Source organism: Lemur catta, chromosome 17 (assembly GCF_020740605.2).
Source record: "Lemur catta isolate mLemCat1 chromosome 17, mLemCat1.pri, whole genome shotgun sequence".
In the NCBI taxonomy this organism is placed as follows: Eukaryota; Metazoa; Chordata; class Mammalia; order Primates; family Lemuridae; genus Lemur; species Lemur catta.
This window is the reverse complement of record NC_059144.1, coordinates 37111354-37135500: the sequence shown is the minus strand read 5'-3', so window position 1 is coordinate 37135500 and position 24147 is coordinate 37111354. Positions and strand designations below refer to the sequence as shown.

General features: G+C 40.3%; 1 protein-coding gene across 1 annotated transcript in view; it reads right to left on the bottom strand.

Moving 5' to 3' along the window:
- Nucleotides 1–24147, bottom strand: part of LOC123622903 (ADP-ribose glycohydrolase MACROD2-like) — a 1130381-nt gene that overhangs the window by 5733 nt on the left and 1100501 nt on the right. The window contains exons 12-13 of the mRNA XM_045529595.1: nucleotides 4179–4256; nucleotides 1157–1225 (exon numbers count right to left, since the gene is read on the bottom strand). Coding sequence (XP_045385551.1) covers nucleotides 1157–1225; nucleotides 4179–4256 — 147 coding nt within the window. The remainder of the gene's footprint in view (nucleotides 1–1156; nucleotides 1226–4178; nucleotides 4257–24147) is intronic.

Here is a 24147-nt window from a genome sequence, read left to right as displayed (position 1 = left end):
AACTTCTCAGCCGTGTCATTTCTGCAGCTTAGCAAGATATTTTAAATACATGAGGAAAGTTATAAAAAAGAAATGTTTATAAGACCGTGTTTGTATGAGTTTATATTTTTTAGCAGTCCTATGCTATACATGCATTAACACAAATGTATTATATTTGGTTTTAAATGATGTTCAAGACAATTATGGGAAGAACAGATGCGTTCTTTCACACGTTCTGAAACTTTATTCTTCCATGATGCTGGAACTCAGAAGTTTAGTGCAATGTGGCTTCCTAGGAGAATGTAGAGAACCATCAAGAACATTCAAGGAGTGCAGGGGAGGTGCATGAGGCAACATATCATTTATGCCTTAGACTCAATGACACATGCTTTATTTATTCCATGGTGGGTTTTTTTTGATATAACTCAATATTGTAAGCTAGGAGTTGGAACAGCTTTAAGAGCAAGACTGACTGACTTCTTCTAATTCTTTCACCAGCTTCAAGATGTGGCAAAAGGTTACAGACCACTCATCATTCTAGATATACTTTAGCCTCCACTGGGAGGTTTAGCATTTTGGTCTGGAAAAACTCCTCAATGTGATCTGGTCCAGACATTTTATTTTCCTGGGAGTTCCCTGAGGGTCCCTCAACTTCGCAAGCCATTGTGCAGGTGCACAGGTCCAGAGGTGGTGAGGTGAGAGAAGAGGACCGACCTAGGCTTTTTTCGGTCCAAACACACTCATCGCCCTTCACATACACTCCAGGGCAAAGATTTAGTGTTACACCTAAAGACGGATATATCAAGCAAATCAGCAGGTAGCTTCCGGAAAAGCAATGCTTCAGAATCAGCTTGGAGTTGGTGAAATAATTTGATCATTCCAGGAGGCCAAGGAGTGAGATGGATGGAGAAATCTCTTCCTGTTGTCAAAGCACAGAAAGCCCCAGGGTACTGCATGATTTGGATATGCTGTGGCTTATCTTTGCCCCTTCAAGGTGACAAGTGTCTAGGGATAATCCTTCCTCTTGATACTGTGTTATTTGGTTTAAAGATTTCAAAAGTTCAGCCCAAGCCACACTGTGGGATTTGGCAAAACCGAGGGAAATCCAATATGTCATTTGCAGACAGTTTCTATGGCCAGTAGATCAATTGCAAATCCCACCACAGGGGCATCTTACCTATTAGTTGATCTTCTTGCTGACTCTCTGTTGGGTCGTTTGCACTGTCACCCTGACTGTTCATTTCAACTGTAACCACAGAAGAAAACAAACAAGTTAAATATTTATTAAAGGCAAACTCCTTAAACACATTTAAATTGATTTCCTATCTTATGCCTCCTTTCAGTTTTGTTTTCATTCATTCAAGATTTTTGGAATACTCTTGTAGATTTTTAATGGTGAGGGTGGGGGAGGGCAGGATGCCCACTTGAAGGAACTGTAGAAGCCGAAGTGTCATTTCATACCAGATTTTTGGGTTGCCAGTTTGGATGTATTTATTACCATCCTGAGATAAATTCAAAGGCCTTAATGTGTGTCTAAAGAAAATTACAGAAAAGAAAGCAAAACAGATCACTGATATGCAGAGAGGTAAGCAGCTCCCTCTAAAATGCCAAGAGGCCTGTTTGGTTTGCCATGTTTTCAATTTCAAAATTCAAAATAGACCTTGTAAACTTGCCAATGGGTGTAGCAGACTACCATGAAGTAGCAAAACATCTAACCAGATCACATAGCCATGATAAAACGTGGACTTTTTGTTGATTTTGCGTGTGTTCCATGTGAACATTTGCATAAAAATAGAATGCATAATCACTGCCATTCTCCAGAAGTGGCCCTGAGCAGGCTTAGCATTCACTCTGAAAATTTTCAAGGGTCAGCAGGTTTAATTAGATTGTTATTTTTAAAGCATCAAAGCCCACATTATAAGCTGAGAGACTGAATGTACAAATAGACAACGCCTAGATCATATATATTAGATTGGTAAATATGAAATGTACGATTTCTAATCAAAAGTGTAGTTTATTATATCTCAAGCAGAACAATTAATCAAAGTATGTGCCTAAACTGTAGACACAGTGTGACCATCTTAATGGTAGCTTGGATATGCCAGCAGTGAAGAAGCCTGAAGAGTGAGTGGCTATGAAATCGCTAAAGGTATTTTCCACAGCTTGTTGAGAATGGAATATTTTTCCTTGCAAGAAGTTGTCTGAAGCCTGGAAGGAAGTGGTAGCCAGTTGGTACAAGGTCTGGTGAATATGGTGGATGACAGTTTCCAAGCCCAGCTTCTGTAGTTTGAGCAGCGTTGTTTATGCAACACGTGGTCGAGTGTTGTCTTGCAAGAGGATTGATCTGTCTCTATTGATCAGTTTTGATGGCTTAATTGCAAGGATCCTCATCATTTTGTCCATTTGGTTGCAGTAGAAATCCGCTATAATCGACTGACCAGGTTTCATGAAGCAGTAGTGGATGATACCAGTACTGGACCACCAAATAGACACCATTAACTTTTTCTGACGAATATTTGGTTTTGCACTGTGTCTTGCACTTCATCTTTATCCAACCGTTGTATCGAACGCTTATGATTTTCAAAAAGAATCCGTTTTTCATTACATGTAACAATACGGTGTAGAAATGGTTCACCTTTATGTCGTGACAAAGGCAAGCCTCAAGATGATTTCTTTACTGATGCTCATTTAATTCATGCAGAACCCATCTATCCAGCTTCTTTACCATGCTGATTTGTTTCCAGTGGTCCGATATTGTTGGAATAGTAACATCAAAACTTGCTGCTGATTAACACGCAGGTTGAGATGGATTTGTTTCCACTACAGCTTTCGGCTCATCATTATCCACCTTGGTCTCAGGTCACCCACGTGGCTCATTTTCAAGGTTAAAATTGCCAGAAAGGAACTTCTCAAACGATTGGTGTACTGTGCATTCATTAGCCACATCCTTCCATGACACTTCGTTTACATTTTGAGCTGTCTGCACTGCATTGGTGGAATTCCAAGATGGAACTCATATTCAAAAATAACACAAAGTTTTGACTTATCCATGGTTTCACAAAAATTGTTATAAAAATTCTTTGAAAGATAATCACAAGCCAAAATCATGTGTTTGAAAGAATGAGGATGTACCTTCACAGCAAAAGTAAAACAAGTGTCAAAGTGAAATGTCAGAGATATCAACTGTCAAACTTAGTTCTTAATGAAATCGGACATTTCATACTTAATAACCTAACTCTCACTTTAAAACCTCTGTATAGCAACCAGCCTGAGCAACCAAACCACAACCTCTGTAGCAGTCAGCTCAAAATGGTCAGAACTTGGGCAGTGGCTATCACTTTCCCTGTTTTTTTTTGCCCCTACTTCCAACATGGGACCACCCAGGGGAAAGCCAAATATGCTCCCCAAACCAATCACTTAAGGTGAGCCCCCTTCTAATTAGCCACTTCCAGCTTCCCCATGCCAACAGCCTCCAATCAGAGGATGCTCAAAGTCTTCTCTTCTACTAACTATAAAAGTTTCCCACTTGCCTGCCTGTCTTCCGGTCTGCCAAACAAGTGATAATGGCCACCCTAAGCTCTGTGGGCCAGTGAATCAAGTACTTACTAAATCATGTGCGCTCAATTAGTTGTTTTTCTAATTCGAGTAATGGTATTTCAAAGGGCTCTCAGCATCATGCAGGGCAAGGAGGATATGAATATTCTCGAGGCTCAGAATCTTTAGATGCTTTCAAAATCAGATGTGAATTTAAGAAGGTTTTTGTCAATTTATTTTGATACAGTGAGGTGAAAGGATGAAGGTGTGAGAACAATCGTAGCCCAAACTTGACCTAGGGTTCCCCTAAATGCCCAGTGGAGCAGAAATACCAGTAGAAATAAGTACCTTTTGCAGAAATAAGTGAAGTGTCTATAAAGTTCACCAGGTAGATTTCAGTTTTGTTTAGCCTTGCAGTTACCTATTGTGGCCTCAGTATTGCGAGGTATGATTAAATCAAAGCATATGCTATTTTGAAATAGCTAGAGACAGTTTAAAACAAAAAAAAAACTATTAGTTTTTAGTAGAAAATGGTTTTTGAAATTTACCTTGTTTTAACCAAATATGTTGATTCCTAGAACAGATAGCTCCCTTAATCCTAGATTACACATAGAAAATGTGCTGGATTTGTAGTTTGCATGAGCTCAAATAGCTCAGAACCTTACCATCGGGAGCTGGAGTATTTTCTATGTCACTGGAGCCTTCGCTTTTTCCAGGCACTCTAGGTGTGTCCTCGCCTTGAGCTGAAAGAGCGAAAGACCACAGGCCCTGGTTAACAGAGAATTACAACAGCCTGAGGGCCAACTGTTCTGTCACTCTCCACTGCCCTCTTAAATTTGAAAATACTCCTGGGACTCAATTTCTTTTTGCAGAAAAGTTTAAAGGAGGAAATATAGTGGGTTGAGTTGCTTGAATACTTCAGTGCTGTCCTTTAAGTTCTCTTTAATTTGTGAGATAATCACATACATGCATACATAATTTCTAAATTAGAAATACGGTAGCCTGAAAGCAGGAAAACTTGGTTTTCCATCGGAATAACCTACAATTTAAATTTAGGAAACAGTGTGTGTGAGTGCGAGAGAGAGAGAGAGAGAGAGAGAGAGAGAGAGTTTCTGTACTTAACCCTTTGAAGAGGAAAAAAAAGAAAACCTTATTTTGCCTTTAAGCATGCCTGAAAGATGAAAGATTAGTTCTCCTGGTAGTGAAGGTTTTGATTTAAGCACAAGTGAATGGCTTAGTTGCTTTCTTAGGAGACCTTCTCAGATGCTGCCACTTTGGATTACAGGGAATCCAGTCTTTAGCTGATTTCCTTAATGACTGTTCTATTTGCATAGCATCACATACATTTGCTGTGGTTGAAGCTTAATGTAGTAGTAAGAGACCTGTTGCATATTGTAAGAAATTTTCCAGATATTCAAAAGCACAATAATCTCTTCTTAGTTAAATATCTATTATGTTGTTCACAACTTTGAAGAGCAAGCATATTTGTAAATACAGATACAGTGCTAGAAAACCCATAATTTTAAAGCTTTTATTATTTCCATACATTTTAAGCAGAAGATTAAATTTATTTTTCTTGTGAGTCCTTGTTGTGCCTACAGTATGTGAAACTTAGTGTGCCTATTGGCAAGAAGGAAGCAAGATGGGAAAGATCCAGTTTAGAGTCTCTTCAAAGGAAGAGATCTTCAGAGGTGGAATTTATACTCCTGGTAATGATTTACTGAAGCTGACAATCAAGATACATGATTCAAAGATGACTGAGCTCTGAGCCTGGGTGGATGGAAGGTAGAGAGGTCAATAATTGAAGACATATAAAACAAGCAGAGTCGGGGAAGAAGAAGAAAGTCAATTTAGATTTGAAGTCTGAAGTGCAGGGTCAGTCATTTCAATTAGATGCCAAACAAGCTTCTACATCCAGTGCTGAAGAGAGAATTAAACGAGAAATTCTCACATAGGTATATACATGTGGGTATTTGGGAGACGTCAGTATAGGAGTAACATTGATGATATGAGAGTAGATGAGAGAACCTAGCAAAGGAGAACACAAGAAAGAAGAAAAGACTTCATGATCTCCCAAACCTTTCAAGGACAACATGAAAGCAATAGTATCCTTAGTTTGTTTCATTTACTCCTGAGGATGAGGTTGGGAAAGGAAAAACAAAACTCCAAACTGCCAACTGAAATTTTGACACTATATCATACCCATTCTCACTGTGCCAATTTCTAGAAATGTACTATTTTTCAATTGCTCATCAACATACTCCTTGAACACACAATTACAGAAGAAATCATTGATGAATTTGTCTAAGCCTGGGAGAAGGAAAACTGCTAATTATGCCTTAAAAGACAGTGGTAATAAGGGGAAATGGAAATATTTAACTTTATAAACAAAATTTTGAGTGGAAAAAAAATCCTAAGAATTTTTAAACAAAAGTTACAAATTGAATTCAAAATATTTGTACCTTTTATCATACAGAAAGCATTAATATCTTTATAAGGGCTTCTAGAGATGAAGAAGATCAATAACCGAATAGCCAAATGGGCAAGAGATTTGACAGTTGATAAATGAAGAAATGGCCTGCAAACACAGGAAAAGGTAACTTTCTTTGCTAATAATGAAGGAAATGCAAATTAACATTACAATAAGAAAGAGATTTCACCTAAGATGAACTGTCATGATGCAGACTAACCTTCCTACCAAGAACAGCTAGAAACACTGACCAGATTATTTTTAAAAAATATATTTTGAGGCACCAGAGAGCAATGAATGCAGGACAAATTTGAGGAGGTGCAAAATGGTGAACCTAACATTCACTGATGTGTCAGGAAGTTGAACAGAGCCTCCAGATGAAGCTGGGTGTGGTGGCTCACACCCATAATCCCAGCACTTTGGGAGGGTGAGGTGGGAGAATCGCTTGAGGCCAGGAGTTCAAGACCAGCCTCAGCAACATTGTGAGACCCAGTCTCTACAAAACATTTAAAAACAACAACAGCAGCAACAAAAACCCAGATGTTGTGTGAGGCTGGGGGCAGAAAGCAAAACTTGTAAGGTCAGGGTCCACAAAACAGAGGTACCCTGAGAAATATGTAAGTTTTTTTGTTGTGTCCCCTGACCTTGGGGGCAAGGATGAACTTGAAATAGACAAAAGCCTAAAGTCTAAGTTGTAATCAATAAAGTTCCTGATTGGATTACAGTGCTCTGCTCTATCCTACCTGCCTATCAGAAGCAAAATAAACCCTTTCTGGAGGAATATTAAAACCACCCAGAGTCTCAAATTACCTCTATAATTTTTCAAAGAGTGTTCAGCATTCAGTCAAAAATTACCTGGCAGTCCAGAAGAATAAGAACAAATAACTGAAAACCAAGAGAATAAAAGAGGCAACATACACATGTTAGCAATCCAGATACTATAGGCAGAACTTTAAAATAATTAATGTGTTTTGGAAATTGGACATCAAGCTGAAAATTTTCATAGCAAAGCAGTGTATCAGAACTGGACACTATTTTAAAAGTCAGATGAACACAATAACTGAAGTTAAGAATTGAACTGGTGGATTTGACAGCAGGTAGACATAGTTGAAGAGGGAGGAGATTAGTAAACTTGAAGGTAGGTCATAAAAAATATAAAGACTAAAGTACAGATGAAAAACACAGATAAGAGTGTAGGAAACATGAGAGATAGGGTCTATCCTTAACATAATGGGCCAAAAACAATATTTTAAGAGAGACAATGGCTGTGAATTTACCAAAATTAATGAAATACCATTTTAAACCACTGTGTCAGTAGTGTTATGATTCTCAAGCAAAATTAATGCAAAACAAACCTCAGTCCAATCATTGCGAAATCGCTGAAAACCAATGTTAAAAGTATAAAATTATCTAGTGAATAAAAACCCATTAACTTCAGAATAGCAACAATAAGACTTGCAGATAAATCCACAACAAGAATAATGGAAGCCAGAGACAATGCAATGACATCTTCAAAGTGCTGAAAGACAATTTCTCTAACCTAAAATTTCATATCCAAGAAAAACAGTTTTCAAATTTGAATTTAAAATAAAAGAATTTCAGAGAATAAAACAGAATTTTTTATCAGCAGACCAATACTGAAGGAATAGTTTCCTCCATAGACTGAAAAATAAATTCCAGGTAGATTATGAAATTAAATGTAAAAAGTAACACAGAGAAAGACCTCACACAATTAGGCAAAAATTTCTCACACAGGATAAACAAGGTACTAACCATTAAGGTAATCTGGAAAACATTAAAATTAACAACATACATTCAAAACAACTCGATAAAGACAGGAAACCCAGTAGAAAATGGACAAGACACAAACATGTCACAAAAGAGATACCCTGGCTAGTCATTTAGTTTTTTGAATGACTTTTACCAAATCATGTAACATTTAAGAGCCTTGGCTTTTTCACTAGTAAAATGACTATAAAATGTTCTGACTCCTTGTCTAACTCTCTGGGACATCATCAGAACTAATTTAAACATAACATTATTGTTACTTTTAATAAGAAATGATTACTATGTAAGCAAAATTCATAGATCTAACTCTTCATACATTACCTCTTTAACTTGTTTCTTAGGGTCTTTTTTGTGTGTGTGTGATGGGATCTAGAGGTGCCTGTGGCTGATTCTTTTCGGAAATCTTTTTCAAAGTCATTGCTATCAATGGTAATAACTCTGATGACATTACTGTGGAGAAACCCTTCTGGCATCACTGAGGACTTTTTATCTAATAGGCATGATGCTAGTCTATTAAATGATGCTCAGTGAAAATGAAGAAGGATACAAAACCCTTTAAAGAGCTAGGTAAGAGAAAGAAAAAAGTTGAAGAAAAAGCAAAATACAAAAGGCAGAGAAAACAGTAAACATTTACAGTGTTCTATGTTTATCCTTTGAACCTCATTATTTTACAAGGGAATGTGCGAGAAGTCACAGATTGTGCCACTGTATTGACATAGATTAACGTGAGATGCAATGGCAGGTTTAAGATCCATGACACAGAGAAAGAGAAACAGAAATCAAAGTTGTAGCTGTGCATACACCCCTGGAGCAGAGGGAGGCATAATCTGTGAGATCTGCTTTTGGAGATGCTAAAGGTAAGCTTGGGTAGACGTTATCTATTTAATATCATGAGTGTGCATGACATGTGCATGCATGTGTGTGCATGCGGTATAGATACATGACAGTGTATTGTGCAATAGCATGCTTATGTGAATTTGTGTGTGCGTGTGTGTTGTTTGTTTGGAGAGGAGAGAAATGCCAGACATTTGTAACTCTGACATACATGCGGAACTGGTATTATCCTCACGGTTTCTATACTGCTGGGCAATGCAACTCAGTGCCCCAGAGAAATGAACTCATTTCACATAGACAACAGGATCTGATCAAAACAAAAATTGCCTCTACAGCCTATTTATTCCAGTTTGCGTATCTCTCCCTCCATTTTGACTGCTGCTGCTTGGAACGGAAACAAGAGGTACGCTCTAGGCGGCTTTGCGACAGTCCTAGATGCTGAAATAGAAAAAGTCTGGGACATTCAGCACGCTTTTCATTTTTACTTACCAACTGCAACCATACTTTTTGAAGCCTCAGTTATAGCAAGCTTTTGTAGGTTAGTGACATTACATAAAATGTAATAAACGAAGCAAGTTTCATCACAAAAGATACTAAGATGCATACAGAATGTAGTTAACCAGATTTTTAAATACATAAATGTGGAGAGATGTTGAGGGGTTTTCCAAGGTTTTATTTTGAGACGTGTATTGACAGTAACCCCACACAACGAATAGGATTACCAATAGTTATTTCTCAGACTCTGTAGTCGCAAAGGTGACGTGACAGGTATACAGAGCGGGGCCTGTTTTCAATTGTATTGAATTAAAGTGGTATTGACCCAAATCATTCTTGAACTACCTTGACAGCTTTTGCCATATCCAGGTTCCAACATCACTGTTGATGGATGAGATAATTGTTCAGAAATGTTCACTTCCTACTTGCCACTCTCATGGGAATCTACTTCACTGTCCTTTGACATTGGGCTTGGCAAGGAAATTTGCTGTGGCCAATGGGGTGTTAGAAGAAGTGAGTCAAGTAGAGACTTGACAGTTGGGGCTTTCCCTCTTCTGCTCCTACCTTTCACCCCAAGAAGAACATACTGTAGAGGGCAGCTGGTCTAAGGAGTGAGTCCAGGACTCAACGCACAGCTTGACATGCTTTGGCCCAGGCTAGTCATAGATGATCCTAATATCAATGAGCAAAATAATATATAACTGTGGTTCTAAGCCCCCAAGATTGAAGATGGTTTGATGTGCAGCATTACCGTGGTGACAGCTAGCTAACAAACTTTTGATTTACATTTCTCTGATGACTGATGATATTGAGCATTTTTTCATATACCTGGTGGCCATTTGTATGTCTTCTTTTGAGAGATGTTTATTCAGATCCTTATCATTCAAAAATTTATCACATGTCCCTCCTCTGCGGTAGCATTCATTTATTATTCCTCTATCCAGCCAGCACATTAGGCTGAGTACCTACTATGTATGAAGCTTAATGAAAAGAATTAAATGGATCAGAGCTCTGGCTTAGCTAGATTAAATCTCAGAGGAGAGAGCACTATTGCTTTTTAGCATTGTATTTTCCTTTTATTACTTCTCTTTATCCATGATTAGCATTCTTGCAATCTAGATGAAGAACAAATAGGTATCAGAAAAAAATGTCACCTATTTCTCTCTTTCTGGCTTTGGAACAACACTCATTCTTTTGGATTTGCTAAAGGTAAAATTGATCCAGAGTCTTGCATTAAACAATCAAATTTCAGATACAAATTTTATTATCGTAAGTCTATTTTTTTCTTTCAGTCTTTACGTTTTTAGTTGGGGAATAGGCTATTTTAATTAATAAATGCCAAGAATGGATTTTTTTCAAAGCTAATGTTCAAATTCTTTAACCACAGTCAGTTAAAGTCAGATGCTTTTAATCCACTGTGCTACATTTCAAAGGTATTTCCAATTTTTACCTCTTGGCATGCAGCGTGTCCAGATTCTTCCTCTCCTTTCCAGTTCTTCCTCTTCCATTTCCTTCCTTCCCTCTCTCCCTCCCTCTTTCCTCTGCCTGCCTTGCTGCATCCTCATTCTTGCCCTCCCTCCCTCCTTTCCTGCTTGACTTCTCTCTCTCTCACCCCCCTCCCTTTCTTTCTTTCTTTCCTGAGTTTAACGTTTGTTATGGAGACCTCCATATTTTATAAAGATTTAATTAACCAAAAAAACTACAACTTAATGAGATACATACTCATTTTAAAAAATAACATGCATTTATTTCTAAGTGGAAATCAATCAGAATAGAAAAAATCCAATAAGCCTAGCCCTTAAACAAGTCTAGTGACATTACAAAACAAAAAAAGACAGTTATACATGATTTACTTTGAAACTACTCAGAAAAATACTAATGAAAAATGACCCAGAACTCCTTCGATGTTACATTTTTCGTATTATCATCCCAGAAAAAAATAATGCACACAATTCCAATCTCACTCATTCTCCCTCTTTGCTCCTTTCTCTCTCTCCCTCTCTTTCACACCTTCTTTCATCTGTCTTTTCATTTATATAAAATATGGATGATACTTTATATTTTTTGCAGTATGACCTTTTATATTCTACAGAATATCTGTATTTATAATATACACACACATCATTACTAGGTATTAATATGTATGCATTGAGTATTGCATTTTAATATAAGCATTAATTTTAGTGCATATTAATATATACTTTAATATATATTAATCAATATTCCATTCTAATATGTATTAATATCCTGTCTCATAGATATGGATATGTCATAATTTCTTTAACCAAGCCCATATTGGTACACTCCTGATGTGTTTCTACACTGTTGCTTTTATAAGTAGTTACAGTGAATAATATTGTACTTGGCAAAATTTTGGGAATATTTTCTTAGGATAAATTCTTAGTGAATTTCTGATCAAGTGTAGTTGCACTTTTAATTTTCACAGATGTTGCAAAATGGCCTTCTAAAAAGTTCAGATAAATCTATGCCCCGATTAGGGTCTTGTAATGATTTCTCCACAGTCTCCCGGCACTGAGTAGCCTCAAACTTGGGGTGTGTGTGGGGGAAGTGGCCAGAGCATCCACTACATGAGTTGTGTTGGATTTCTCAGCAAGTGTGTAGCAAACCCCACACACAGCCTAGGGTCACCCCTGCTTTGTCTGCACAGTAGCCTGCCACAGTGGAGCTATGTCAGGGGCCTGGATAATATTTTCAATTCAACACAAGACTCAGAACATTTTGAAGCTCCTCTGTTCTCTTGTGCTGCTTTCTCTCTCAGCCTTCCAAACCAGGAGGTGATAAACACCCTGCAGCCTCCTCAGGGAGGGAAGGAAGCTCCTGTTGCAGGAAGCTCTGCCTGGGGCTCGAAACTCTTCCTCCCTTGGTTTTTGTTCACCCCTTTTGTTTTCTATGAATATTTGGTGAAGTTCCTGGGTTGTTTTTTTTTTTTTTTTTGCTAGAAATAATGAGGTCTAGGCATTCGTTACTGACCTGCCTTTCCTCTACCATTTTCCTTCCAATAAGAGATGCTGAAATGGAAAATTACAGTGGAGGTTTTCCCTGTTTCTTTGGAGAAGGGCAGAACAAAACGTGTTGATGTCTGGCTTCATACTTTCGTGCAAATTCCTCTGGAGTGCTCCTCTGCTAGCTGGGGAGGTAAATGGTAGCTAGTGTGATCTTGCGCAGGATTACTTCTGAGCCTGTAGAGTTAGGGGTGTGTTGGGAGAACACCAGGCTTGTTCCTCCAGCACATTCCTGGAAATGTGCCTTTCCTTTTGCTGGCTACCAGGCTTTTCTTGGGTTTAATCATTGCTTGTGTTGATGCTATTTGCTTGTTTGTTCGTATTGTGTTTGGGGGAGAGTGAAGTTTTAAATTTAACTTTATACCATCTTTTTTTAAACGCAAGATTGGGCATACAGAATATTTGATTCTTCTGGGCATTTGCTATGAGTGTCACACGCACCCAGCCTCTACCAGCAGCTAGTTTCAAGAATGTTTCTCAAATAATGGTTCTGATCAGATTTGATATTATGGACTAAATATTTGTTTTTCTCCCAAATGCACATGTTAAAGCCCCAACTTCCAATGTTACCGTAGTTAGAAACAAGACCTTTTAGAGGTAATTAAGGTTAAATGAGGCCATAAGGATATGGGACCTTATGTGATGGGATTGTGGGCTTATGAGAAGAGGAGGAAAGAAATCTCTCTCTGCAGTGTGAGCACACAGTGAGAGGAGGCTGTCTATAAACCAGAAAGCAGGTCTTCTCCAGAAACTGAATGAGCCAGCACCTTGATCTTGAAGTTTCAGCCTCCAGAAACGTGAGAAATAAATTTCTGTTGTCTAAGTCCCCAGTCTATGGCGTTTTGTTGTGGCAGCCCAAGCAGCCTGATAACCTTGCTTTATACTTAGTTCATGCTTTCTTAGGGCAAAGGTACGATTAACTGTAAGCTACCTATCACTTACCTATTTTCGCCCATATAGCACTGATCCTAAAGTGGCCACCTGACCACTGAACCCCACTTTATCACTTGGACAAATACTTGTAGACACAAAGTCAGATGATGAATAAGTTGACAGGAATATATTTGCAGAAAATTTGTGTGTTCTACAAAAGACCCTTTCCATGGCAACACACCTCTTCGTGTATCAGTCGGAAATATTCTACTCTGATCAAAATCAGAAACTGTCTTTACTAGGAGATGAAAGGCAGTGATGATAGCTGCAGCTGGGCACAACATCCTGATACATGTATTTATATTTTGTATAAATATAAAAATATCATTTTACATTTAACCAGACGATGGGCCTCCATGCAGTTACCTTGAGAATGGTTTGGAAATTCATCATCAGTCAGAATAACGACTCTGCAGAGAACCCAATATTTAGGAATAAGAGCCCAGTTAAAAAAAATCCAACAGATATTTCTGTGCCTGCCGTGTGCTGGGATGCAAAAGGCACAGGGCGTGTACTGCTGCCCTCTTGGGGTTAACGAACTAGCCAAGATGGAAGGAAGTTACGACCCCTCACAAGGCCCAGTGGCGAGCTCTGTGGGAGAATATGAACCCAGAGTTGTGAAGGCACAAAGGAGAGAATGAGTCACCTTTTCTGAGGGGGATGAAGAAAATCCTCCTCAGAAAAATGGGACCAGATGGATGAGTCCATTTCGCGTGTTTTTGCACCCAGGTCAAGCACATGGATAGGCAGAAATCCCTCCTGTGTGTCACACATCTGGAGGACACAGTTCATAACATCTTCAACCGGACGACCTGAGGCCTGGCCTTTTCCCCCACCTCCTTGGTCCCACTGTGCTGGGTTGGTCCACTTCTGCTGAAATTCTAGGGGCGGTTTCAGGTTCTCTGTGTGTCCAAGGCCACGGAGGCCTTCTCAGGTACCATCACGTTTGTCTTAACTGAGCTGGATTCTGATCACATTCCACACATCTGGCTTTTTCTTTCCCCTTTACAGGCCTCAATTAAGCATCTAATTCTCATTCAGCCTCATTATGCATCCTCCACCCCTCCAGGGCTTGGCAGGAACCAAAGGAGAACTGTAAGGAGGCCCTTCTCAGCTGGGGGATGCCGGAGCTTATCTCACATCAGGGTCTTTCCGGCAGGAACAATACAAATTGGATGTCTCTAACACACACACACCATCACACACCCTCTGTGGCTTTTGTTTCTCTACTGGCAGCCAGCTAAATCTGTACACAGCGGGGTCCTACTGAACACAGAGATGTGTACTTTTTCCAGAGGAGTCTCTTGATTATTTTACTCTAATAGGGTTTTAACTATGTAAGGACCCCCCATGTGGGGTCAGCTTTAGTCTTTTCAATGGTTCTTCATGGGAAATCTTTCATAAGGAAGGGACTTACTGCTGGAAATAACCAAGGCTGAATTCTTGGAGAAAGTTCACCGTACACATAAGCTCTTGAAAGAAAGCACCTTTGACTGCTGGGGTGGAAATATCCTGCATGGTTATGTATACAGCTCTTCAGTCAAAGGACAATTAAATCCTCTACATTCCTAACTATGGATGTCCTTAATTATTTCCACTAGACTTTGCCCTCTTTGTGTGTTACATTTTTCCTAAATAGCATAATTTATTCTGAACATGTAATAAAATCTAATGTATCGCCTTTGTTCATGACCGAAGTCCTAGAAATCTGTGCCCAGGAAGCAAGATGCATCCAAGGAATAAACGGTGGGTTTACTGGAGTGCGAGAGGAAGGTTGTCAGAGGGCTCTGAACTGGAAGTGAGTGTGTGCAGTTCTGCTAAACTTCTGGTCTTGGCCCCTCAGCATCAATTCCTTCAGCATCAAAGAAAAATGATAGACTTTTTCCTACTAGAAGTTTCTAAACACATCTGCTATTGAATTAAAGCCCATTTGCCATTCAGCTTGTCCTCACACAGCCCTGTGACACATATCTGGATCTTCATCTTTGAACTTCTTTGGATTTAACTCGGAAGGCATTTTTATGCCTTCTGAGAGTTTATGTACTTCCAGAGCAAACACACACAAGCACACACATACACCCCTGAAATAGTATCCAGGCCCCATTCGCTTAACATGAAACTAAAACTGTGATTAAACTCACAGGTGCCTTTTGCTAAACAGAAGTCAAAGCTACCTGTGAGAAGTTGATGCTGTGCCCTCTGTATAGGGACTTTATTCCCCCTTTTAGATTATGGGCTTATGAATGCATGTCCATGTTGTCTTTTATTGTCTGAGTAAGGCTGCTTTCCTTAAGGTAAAGTGAGGCTGGGATTTGGAAGGTGGCCCCGAAAACACAGGGCCTGTCTGGTCAACTTGAATCCACTTGAAAACAGTGGTCTCAAATGTCTTCCATATCCCTGAGATGGGTTGGGAGAGGCACAGCTGAGTAAACTCATTCACGATGAAGACAGTGAGCTCCTGTCACTTGCCAGGGATGTCCTGTGATCTGCACCATCAGTGGCAGTGGGTACAGCACAGTGGTGGGGGACCGAGGCTTGACCCTCCTGTGGGATCTGCAGGGGCCTGCAGCATGGAGCACAGTCCCCTGTTAGATATCTTAGGATCAAAGCTTGGTGGTTTGATTCTCCTTTCTAAGATGGGCTCACTCTGTGGTCTCACTCCAGAAAAACAGGTTAATGTCATGTTGGAACTCTTCCCTGGGGTTAGAAGTACATTATGGCATGGTGAAATGCAAGGGAACAGATTTTAAAAATGAGGCAACACAAGGCTTCATGGCTTCCTTGGGCTCCAGGGACTCTGAGGGGCCCCAGCAGTAAAGATGGTGGTTGATCAACAGCAGTTGGGTCTGTGATGATGTCACCTCCCATCCAACACCCTGGCCTGGAGGGCCTTTTCTAATTAATGCACCAGCCCTTCCAGGGCTGACATTTCTGGGTGGCTCAGTATTCTTCCAGAAACCCTGGGTGCTGAGCATCTTAACTTGCCTTTTCCTTCAAGCTTGATGGACTTCTGACTGCTGAATTTGGCTTCTGTCTTGACTGCTGATATCTCTAGGTACCCTGGCTTCTCCCACAGTCAAAAATGCTTTGCTTGTTCCAGAATTTTGACAGCAGAGTGGTTTTCTTAGTCCTCTGTTTGGGCTTTGTCTCTTGGCGTCATCTCTCTGGCTGTCACAGATATTCCTGCAGTTGTCAAATTGACTTCGTTCTCTGTGTGAAAACAGCGGCTCCAACGAGAGAATGGGCTCTGTGGGCACTAAACAATGGCCCCACACCTGCTTTATCTCCTGACATTTAATCTCTTGTTCTAGGAGACGATTCAGGAAACTCTCCCCATCATAGGGAAAAAAATTACATCCAGAATTTTCCTTTCAGGCAAAGAAATCTTAATCCTTTTTTTGTTCACGTATTTTACCAAACTAGAGATTCTGTCGCATAACCTCTTTAGCAAGGTAACAATTCTGCTTTGAGGAGGAGGCAATCCAATTTTGATTTATTGATCTGAGGGCACAATGCTTTTCTTAAGAAAAAGAAAAAAATGTAGACCAGTCTGTATGTGACTGTCAAATAAAAGCCTGAAGAGCAGGCTCTTTAAAGGGGGGAAAAACGACAGAATTTAACTTCTTCCTTTTTATAGATTACACAGATATTTTTGCTTGTTAAAAAAAAAAAAACAAAAAACCTTTGAAAGTTCAAAATAATACAGCTAGAAGCAGGAACACACCTCCTGTCCACCACCCTGTTGCTTCCTTTGAGCAAATGGGAAAAGTTATACTAAAAGCTATCTTCAATTTTTAGCTTTCTGAGTCTGTTTTATTTAATGTGGTTGCTATCTGGCTGACTTCAATAGAACATTGATTATTTGTGTGGTTATAAATCTTAGAGAAAGAAGAGAGGTTCTTGTATACTAGTAAGTGTCCTACATTATAAAGAGACTACTATTAAATATAGTATGTGGTAGTTGGTGTGTGTGCACGGGTGAGTGTGTTGGCCAAAGGAAAGGACTGCTCCTTAAATTTTTACTATATAAGGAGGAAGTTGTATTTATTTTGTGGCTGACTTGTTACTATTGAATTTCATTGGTTGGAATACACATTTTTATCTATTAATACATCTTAACATTGAGGAAGTAGAGATGAATCGAATCATCAATGGCCCCACAATTGCTATTAACTTGGATTAAAGCCAAGTTCAGCCAGAGAAGACATGCATTTGCTTTTTGGCCACTAGACAGCATCACCAACCTGAGATCACTTAAAATCCCTGACTGAGGTTTCTGTGGACCACCCTGGTAGTATGAATCCAGGACACAAACCTGTGTGACCAGCACCAGCTTGTGATCCAAATTCTTAAGGGAGATATTTTTTAAGCTTCCATTTATTAATGTCAATAATGTTGAGATACCCAAGTCTCCTAGCTTTTTGGAGCAGCTATTGTTTTTTTTTTCTTAATTTCAGCATATTTGGGGGTACAAATGTTTAGGCTACATATGTTTTGTTTGCCCTGCCTGAGTCGGAGCTTCAAGTGTGTCCATCCCCCAGACGGTGTACATCTCACCCATTAGGTGTGAATATGACAATCCCCCTTTCCCCTTCCCACCTGCCTGACACCTGATGAATGTACTACTATATGTGTACATAAGTGTTGATCAATTAATTCCAATTTGATAGTACCTAAGTGTCCATCAGTACAGGAGCAACTATTGTTGATGCCTGGGCCATCCCCCCAACCCGCCCCGAGTTCCACTGCAGCCACAGAGGACAGTACTGATATACTCTAATGGCTTCCCCCCTCGAGTGCCTGCATCTCTCTGCTTCTCCACTAGAAGCACCAGTGTAGATTATTCAGCCCATGCAGAAGACAGCGGGAGGGGACCTGAGCACATACAAGTCTGAGAATCATTTGCTTATTGACTGTTTTTCATTAAAGTGCTGCAGACCTAACACCTCCCATGGGCAAACTTCAACCAATGAGAAAAGGGAGTCATTGGATAATAGCTCAGCTTCCATACTTTGATGGGGGCAATTCTGAGGTGTGTTCTACATGGTTCCTCCAAGAGATCCCAGTGGTTTGAGCCCCAGTTGCTTGCAGCGATTGTCTGTTCATTACCATACTTCAGTGGTTGCCTTCCCTGCCCTGTGTCACTTCCCCACGTCCTTGCTGTGCTTCCTGATTGCCTCCCAAGTAAACCACCTGTGCTCAAGATCTGGTCTCAGGATATGGTTTTAGAGGGACTTAAACTAAGGCACTATTTCTTTTCAATTTTTTTCCTCTCTTCTTTCTTTCTTTTTTTTTTTCCTTTTTTTTTTTGAGACAGGGTCTTGCTCTGTTGCCCTGGCTGGAGTGCAGTGGTATCATCATAGCTCACTGCAAACTCAAATTGCTGAGCTCAAACAATCTTCCGGCCTTGGCTTCCCAGAGTGCTAGGATTACAGGCATCAGCCACCACACCAGGCTGGCATTGTTTCTTATATCTTTTTTAACCTCACTTTAGGATGTAACACTTTGTTGTCTTATACTGAACTCTCCATTTAGAGATTTTTTCCTTTCTCAGTGACGTATATTATAATAATAGTCATTCTTACAATTGAAGGTATATTAATTTCAATAGCATACTATTGACAGAAAAATAAAACTCTTCGGGCATGAAATAAATGCATTGAATATGCAAAATGAGTTGTTAGCTTTTCTTCTAAAAATCAAGTTTTAAATAGTTGTGAAATGGTCTGTCCACCCTGATCCAATCATGCTAAATTGGCACATATACATATCTTGCTACAGGTCTCAGGTCGGAGTTCTAAACAATCATTATAGAAGATAACAGACATCAAAAAGTTTTATTCCAGTATTTTTTTTAATCCTTTAGAAAAGCTGTGTGTGTTCCCAGATTTCCCATATGTGACATGGAGGCCAATTGGCAGCCTCACGTGTCCACCTGAGTTTTTTTAAATGTGCTCTATGGACCATCTGCATTGGATATACTCAGGATGATTATAAAATGCAGACTTCCAGGCATCGTACCAGATCTATTGAATGAGAATCCGTGATTGGTGTGGCCTGTTAATCTGCATTTTAACAAACTGCCCTAGTAATTCTTGTGCACATGGAAGCTTAAGAATCATCTGATTGTTGACTGCTTTTCACTAAAACAGCAACTTTAAGCTTCCTGGACCTCTTCTGTGTATGCTTAATGTATTGACTAATAGAAATTTTATTCACAGCATAAAAGCTATAGCTAAAATTAAAAAAGGATATTGAAACATTGGGAACAGTATTTGTTCAATAACATGATCTCTTTTTTGCTAAATGACCACCATACCCATAATTTCAGACAAATGCTGGAAGAGCACTTCATTCATTGATTCATTTATTAAATCAGCAAATTCTTATTCAATGCCTTTCACTTGTTAGCTTGTACAACTACAAAGATGAATAAAACTCAACCCTAACTCAAATGAAATGACAGTATAGAAGACCTTGGAGTTGGGTGGATAGGCAAGTCTGGGGTGTGAATTCTGATTCTGCTACTTACTGGCTGAGTGATTCTGGGCATGTTACTTAAACTCATTGTGATACAGTTTCTTACTATGTAAAAAGCACAAAATGACTTCACAGATATGTATATAATAAGGCACTTAGTGGGCTGTGTTTGGCCCATAATAAATACCAATGAAAAGCTATTATTTTAGTATCAATAAAATGTACTCTCAGGGCAGGGAAAGACACAAGGCAGTTATTAGGTGATGGTTACGCCCCTGCATCCTGGAGCCAGAGGTGCCTGGTTTCAATCCTGGCGCTGCCACTGATGAGCTGTGCAACACTGGGCAGGTGACACCACCTCTCTCCCTGCACAGCTCTGCTTCCTGCCTTTGACTTTCATATGCCTTATTCCCAATAAACCCTTTGTTGTCCTAACTCCATCTGGGTGTCTGCTTCTCAGATGATCCAACCCACACAGCTGTTATCTGGGTGTGTTAGGATGGAAGCAGACATCACACTCACAGTCTGAGGGGAGAGTCAGCAGGGAGGGGGAGGTGGCAGTAACAGGCGAGGCAAAGCCCAGGAGAGGATGGGCTCAGATCACTGGGGGCAGAGGCAAGGGCAAGGGTTCTTGCTGCTCATGTTCTGTGCACGGGAACTAGCTTAACTTTAGGAGGATAACACTGCTTATTTTCATATCCCTGTGAACAGCATTGTCATATTTTTAAAGTGAATATCCCCTGAGTTTATAATTTTTGATTAAAAATTAGTCCACCAGAATGAGTCACGGCAGAAGCACTGACAAGAATAAAGGACTGATTCATTCAGTGGATGAGTAAGCTTGTATAAGAGATCTTTGTTGACCCACTGGCACCAGTAAGCTTTATTTTCTCTGTTTTCTAAACAATGTAATTTGATTACACTTCAAATACCGTGCTTCCTTATTTTCCTATTATTGTAAATTACAAATCTAAATTCATGTAAGATGAAGATATGCAGACTTTTCTCTGAAAAAGATGGGCTATGATCAGAGCTAGGCTTTGAATTGCTCTTCTAAGGATGGGAATGGGTTTCTTTCCCCACCGTCCCACTGGTGTCTGGCAGCTCCCTTTTAGACAGTGCCAAAGGTCTGGGCTGTAGTTAAGGTGTAGAACTTAATTAAGGAAGAGTGAGCTTGTTGAACTTAATAATAAATTCTAGCCAAAGTACAACACAATCACCATCCACGTCTATAAGCACCCACTGAACACCTAGGTTCGTTACTTTGCAGACATATGCTGAGCATCTAGCATGTGCCAAACTCTTTATAGGCAACAAACAAATAACTATATAGGTAAGAGTCAGTCTTTGCCTTCCAGAGACTTCAGTGATTAAGGATCATTCTGGATCTGTAGGGAGTATCTAACCCAGTCTTGGGTGGGAGTGGTTTCAAGGAGATAGTCCTGGGCAAAGTTATATCTGGTGGAGCCCTGAAGGAAGAATGGGCATGGTGAGGAGGGAAAGGGTCCTGGGAGGGGCAGCAGGTGCCAAGACCCAGAGCAGATGGCAAGTGGCTTGCTAAAAGTTCAGCCAGGAGTCACTGCAGTAGATCAAGATGGCTGGAGTTTAGAAGACTAAAAAATGTCATCCAGAAGGCCAGGAGACCCATGCAGATGGCATAAAAGGTCTGTATTTTAGAAGATTAGTGGCTGCTGAGGGGAGAATGAATTTAAGGGGGAGAGACTACAAGTGGGAAGAATAGGAGGGGAGCACTTTGTTCCCAGGTAGAGCTGGGCTATTTCCTAGCTTCTTAAATAGCGGGGCAGGGCCTGGTGACTGAGCAGCACCCAACGGATTGTGCGCAGAAGTGACACATGCTACTTCTGGGACTGGCACATTAAACACCCTCCTATGTGATCTCCCTGTTCCTGGCCCTCCTCTGCCAGGCTTTGGGCACAGGATCTCAACCATGAGTGAGCATCAGAATCACCTGGACAGCTTGTTAAAACACACATTGCTGGATCCTCTCCCAGATCCTCTCATTCAGCCAGTCTGAGTGGTGAGGCCCAAGCATTTGCATTTTTGACAAGTTACCGGGTGATGCTGCTGTTGCTGCTGGGCCAGGAACCACATTTTGGTTACTGGGGTCCTAAGAAATGTGGAGTTACAAGATGTGCAGGAAGGAATGATCCTGGGTTCCTGAGTGACTGTGTGGAGCAGCCCAGCTCGGAGCCACTTTGAAGTGTGAAATGAGTGAGGAGCGTGTCCAGTGGACATGGGTGGGTGAAGGTGAGCACATGGTGTCTTCTCTAGCAAGGCTTTGCAGTGCTGTTTCTTGTCTTTGCAGTGTCCCACTCGTCCCCACCCCCTGGCAGCTAACCCTACTTATTCTGCGCAGGCCCCAGCTCGGCCACAGTTTCACCAGCGTGGCTGCTCAGATGAAATCCCAGCTGGTTGCCCATCTACTGTCCTTGGCGTTTTATAAAATACATATGTGCATATATGTATTATACTATTTTATCACCTATTATTCTAAGTTAGCTTGTTGTTTTCAAACTTTGCTGAATTTTGGTTCTCCTTGCACCCCTGTAAGACCATACTTACAGTTGATGCAATGGTTATCCATTCTAGTGCAGTGTCCTGTTCCTATGAATCGTTCAAATAGTTGATGAACAATGTCCAAACAGTGTCGAGCCCTCAGAATGTGCTTGAATGATCCTGGAAATTGATTTATTGTTTCACTAAAGAGATAAAAGTGGAAAAATCTCTCCAACAGAGACTTTTTAAATAAAAAAAAAGAGGAGTAGCCCTTGGGATGTCCAAGGCCAACACACGGAGACTTGAAACATGAGGTTTCCATGACAGTGGAAGGAATATATGGTAAAAGAATAGAGGCTGTCAGTCAGGCATGCATCTGAGACACTTAACTATAGGAAGGAAAATATAGTGCAAGAATACTTTCCTTTTAAGATGGGAGAGACCTGTGTATGTTTGAAGCCCCAAAGGAGGAAACTAGTGGAAATAAAGATATACACTAAGATGGAAAACTGGAAATAATTAAGGAGACAGGGGGTTGGATGATATAAAAGAGAAAGGGATCCAGAGCAACATTAAGGTTGATTCTGGAAGGCTACTATGCTGAGACAGATGAGGATGAGGAGGGGACATGTGTCCTGTCGAGGATAATTTTGGTGGAGAAGATGGAAGGTTAGTAGGGGATTTCTCCCTTAATTACCTTGATTTTCTCAGCAAAGTGGGAGATAGCACCATCTGCAAGGAGAAAGGGTTTGGAGACCAAAAATAAAGGGGAGAGAGAGTTAGCAAGGATGGGGGGAGCGAGAAAAAGAATGGGGAAAGTTTGCAAGAACTACTGCTTGGGGTAATCAAAAAGATGACTTACTCACAGGAACCATTAAACATACCACATCAGTAACACATTTTAGCCTAGGGGAAAAAAATAAAAAGACCACATAAATTTCCAGCACCAGTAGCTTGGCATTTTTCTGAAAGGAGCACCTGAACTGATCTCATTGTTGAGGCTCTTCTCCCTGGGAGCTAGTTCCAGGCACTTCATTCCTGTGCATCTTAGCTCTGCTTTGTCGTCTTCCTCATGTGGCCTCCCTTGGCTGCCCCATGATCATCCCCTTTTACTTCCTGGGATTCATATTCCCCGTCTCAAGTGAATTTGGTGAGGAGGACTTTGTGTAGCTTCATGTTGGTTTGGCAAACATCTATGGAATTCCACCAGGTGCCAAAAGCCACAGGAGATGGTGGGGCAGTGACTATGAATTAAACACGATGCCTGTCCCAGAGGTTCTTGAAGACTCCGTGGGAGACAGACTCACAAATATATCGTTTCAGCACCATGCAGCGGGTGCTATCGTGGAAGCATAAGTCTTAAATGATCTATTAGCAGCTAGACTAATGCTATTCATTCATTCTCAAATATTTTGTTGAGTACCCACTATGTGTTATGTGATGTGGGCCTCTGGCAATATAGTGGAAGAGGTGACAGGTATGGGCTTTGCTTTTGGGATATGTACTTTGAGGAAAATAAAAAGTGTGGTATGATGGAAAGATAGGAAGAGTGTTTATTTAGCTTGAATGATTGGAGTAGGGCTCCCGTAGGTAGGGGAGCTTTAAACTGAGACCTGCATGAGGAGTCAAGTATGCAAAGATGCAGGAACAGAGGTTTCTCCCCAGGGGGCACCTCCAGCAAAATGGCTCAAAGACTAAACTTGTCTCCCTTGACCTATTCAAGGAGTAGAAAGGCCAGTGTGACTGAAGAAAGAGAAGAAAGGAGGGAGATTGACAGAGCTAGGAATTTGAATTTAATTATAATGTAATGATTCAATACCTGAGCACAATCATCTTAGTGCTAGAAATGCAACCAGTTCTGCAAAGACCACGTGATGCCACAAAATATTCTTTACAACACCACAAAAAAAAAAAATATGATTGGTAGTGAGTATCGTTCATTCAGTCATTCCACAATCATATATTGTGACTTAGTGTTAGATGATGTCCTAGGCATGAGAATATAGCATCTGCAAAGCAGAAAAAGTTTTTGCAGTTATGGTGCTTACTTTTGAGTATGTGTGGTGCTGAGCATTTCAGGTAAAGGAGTAAATG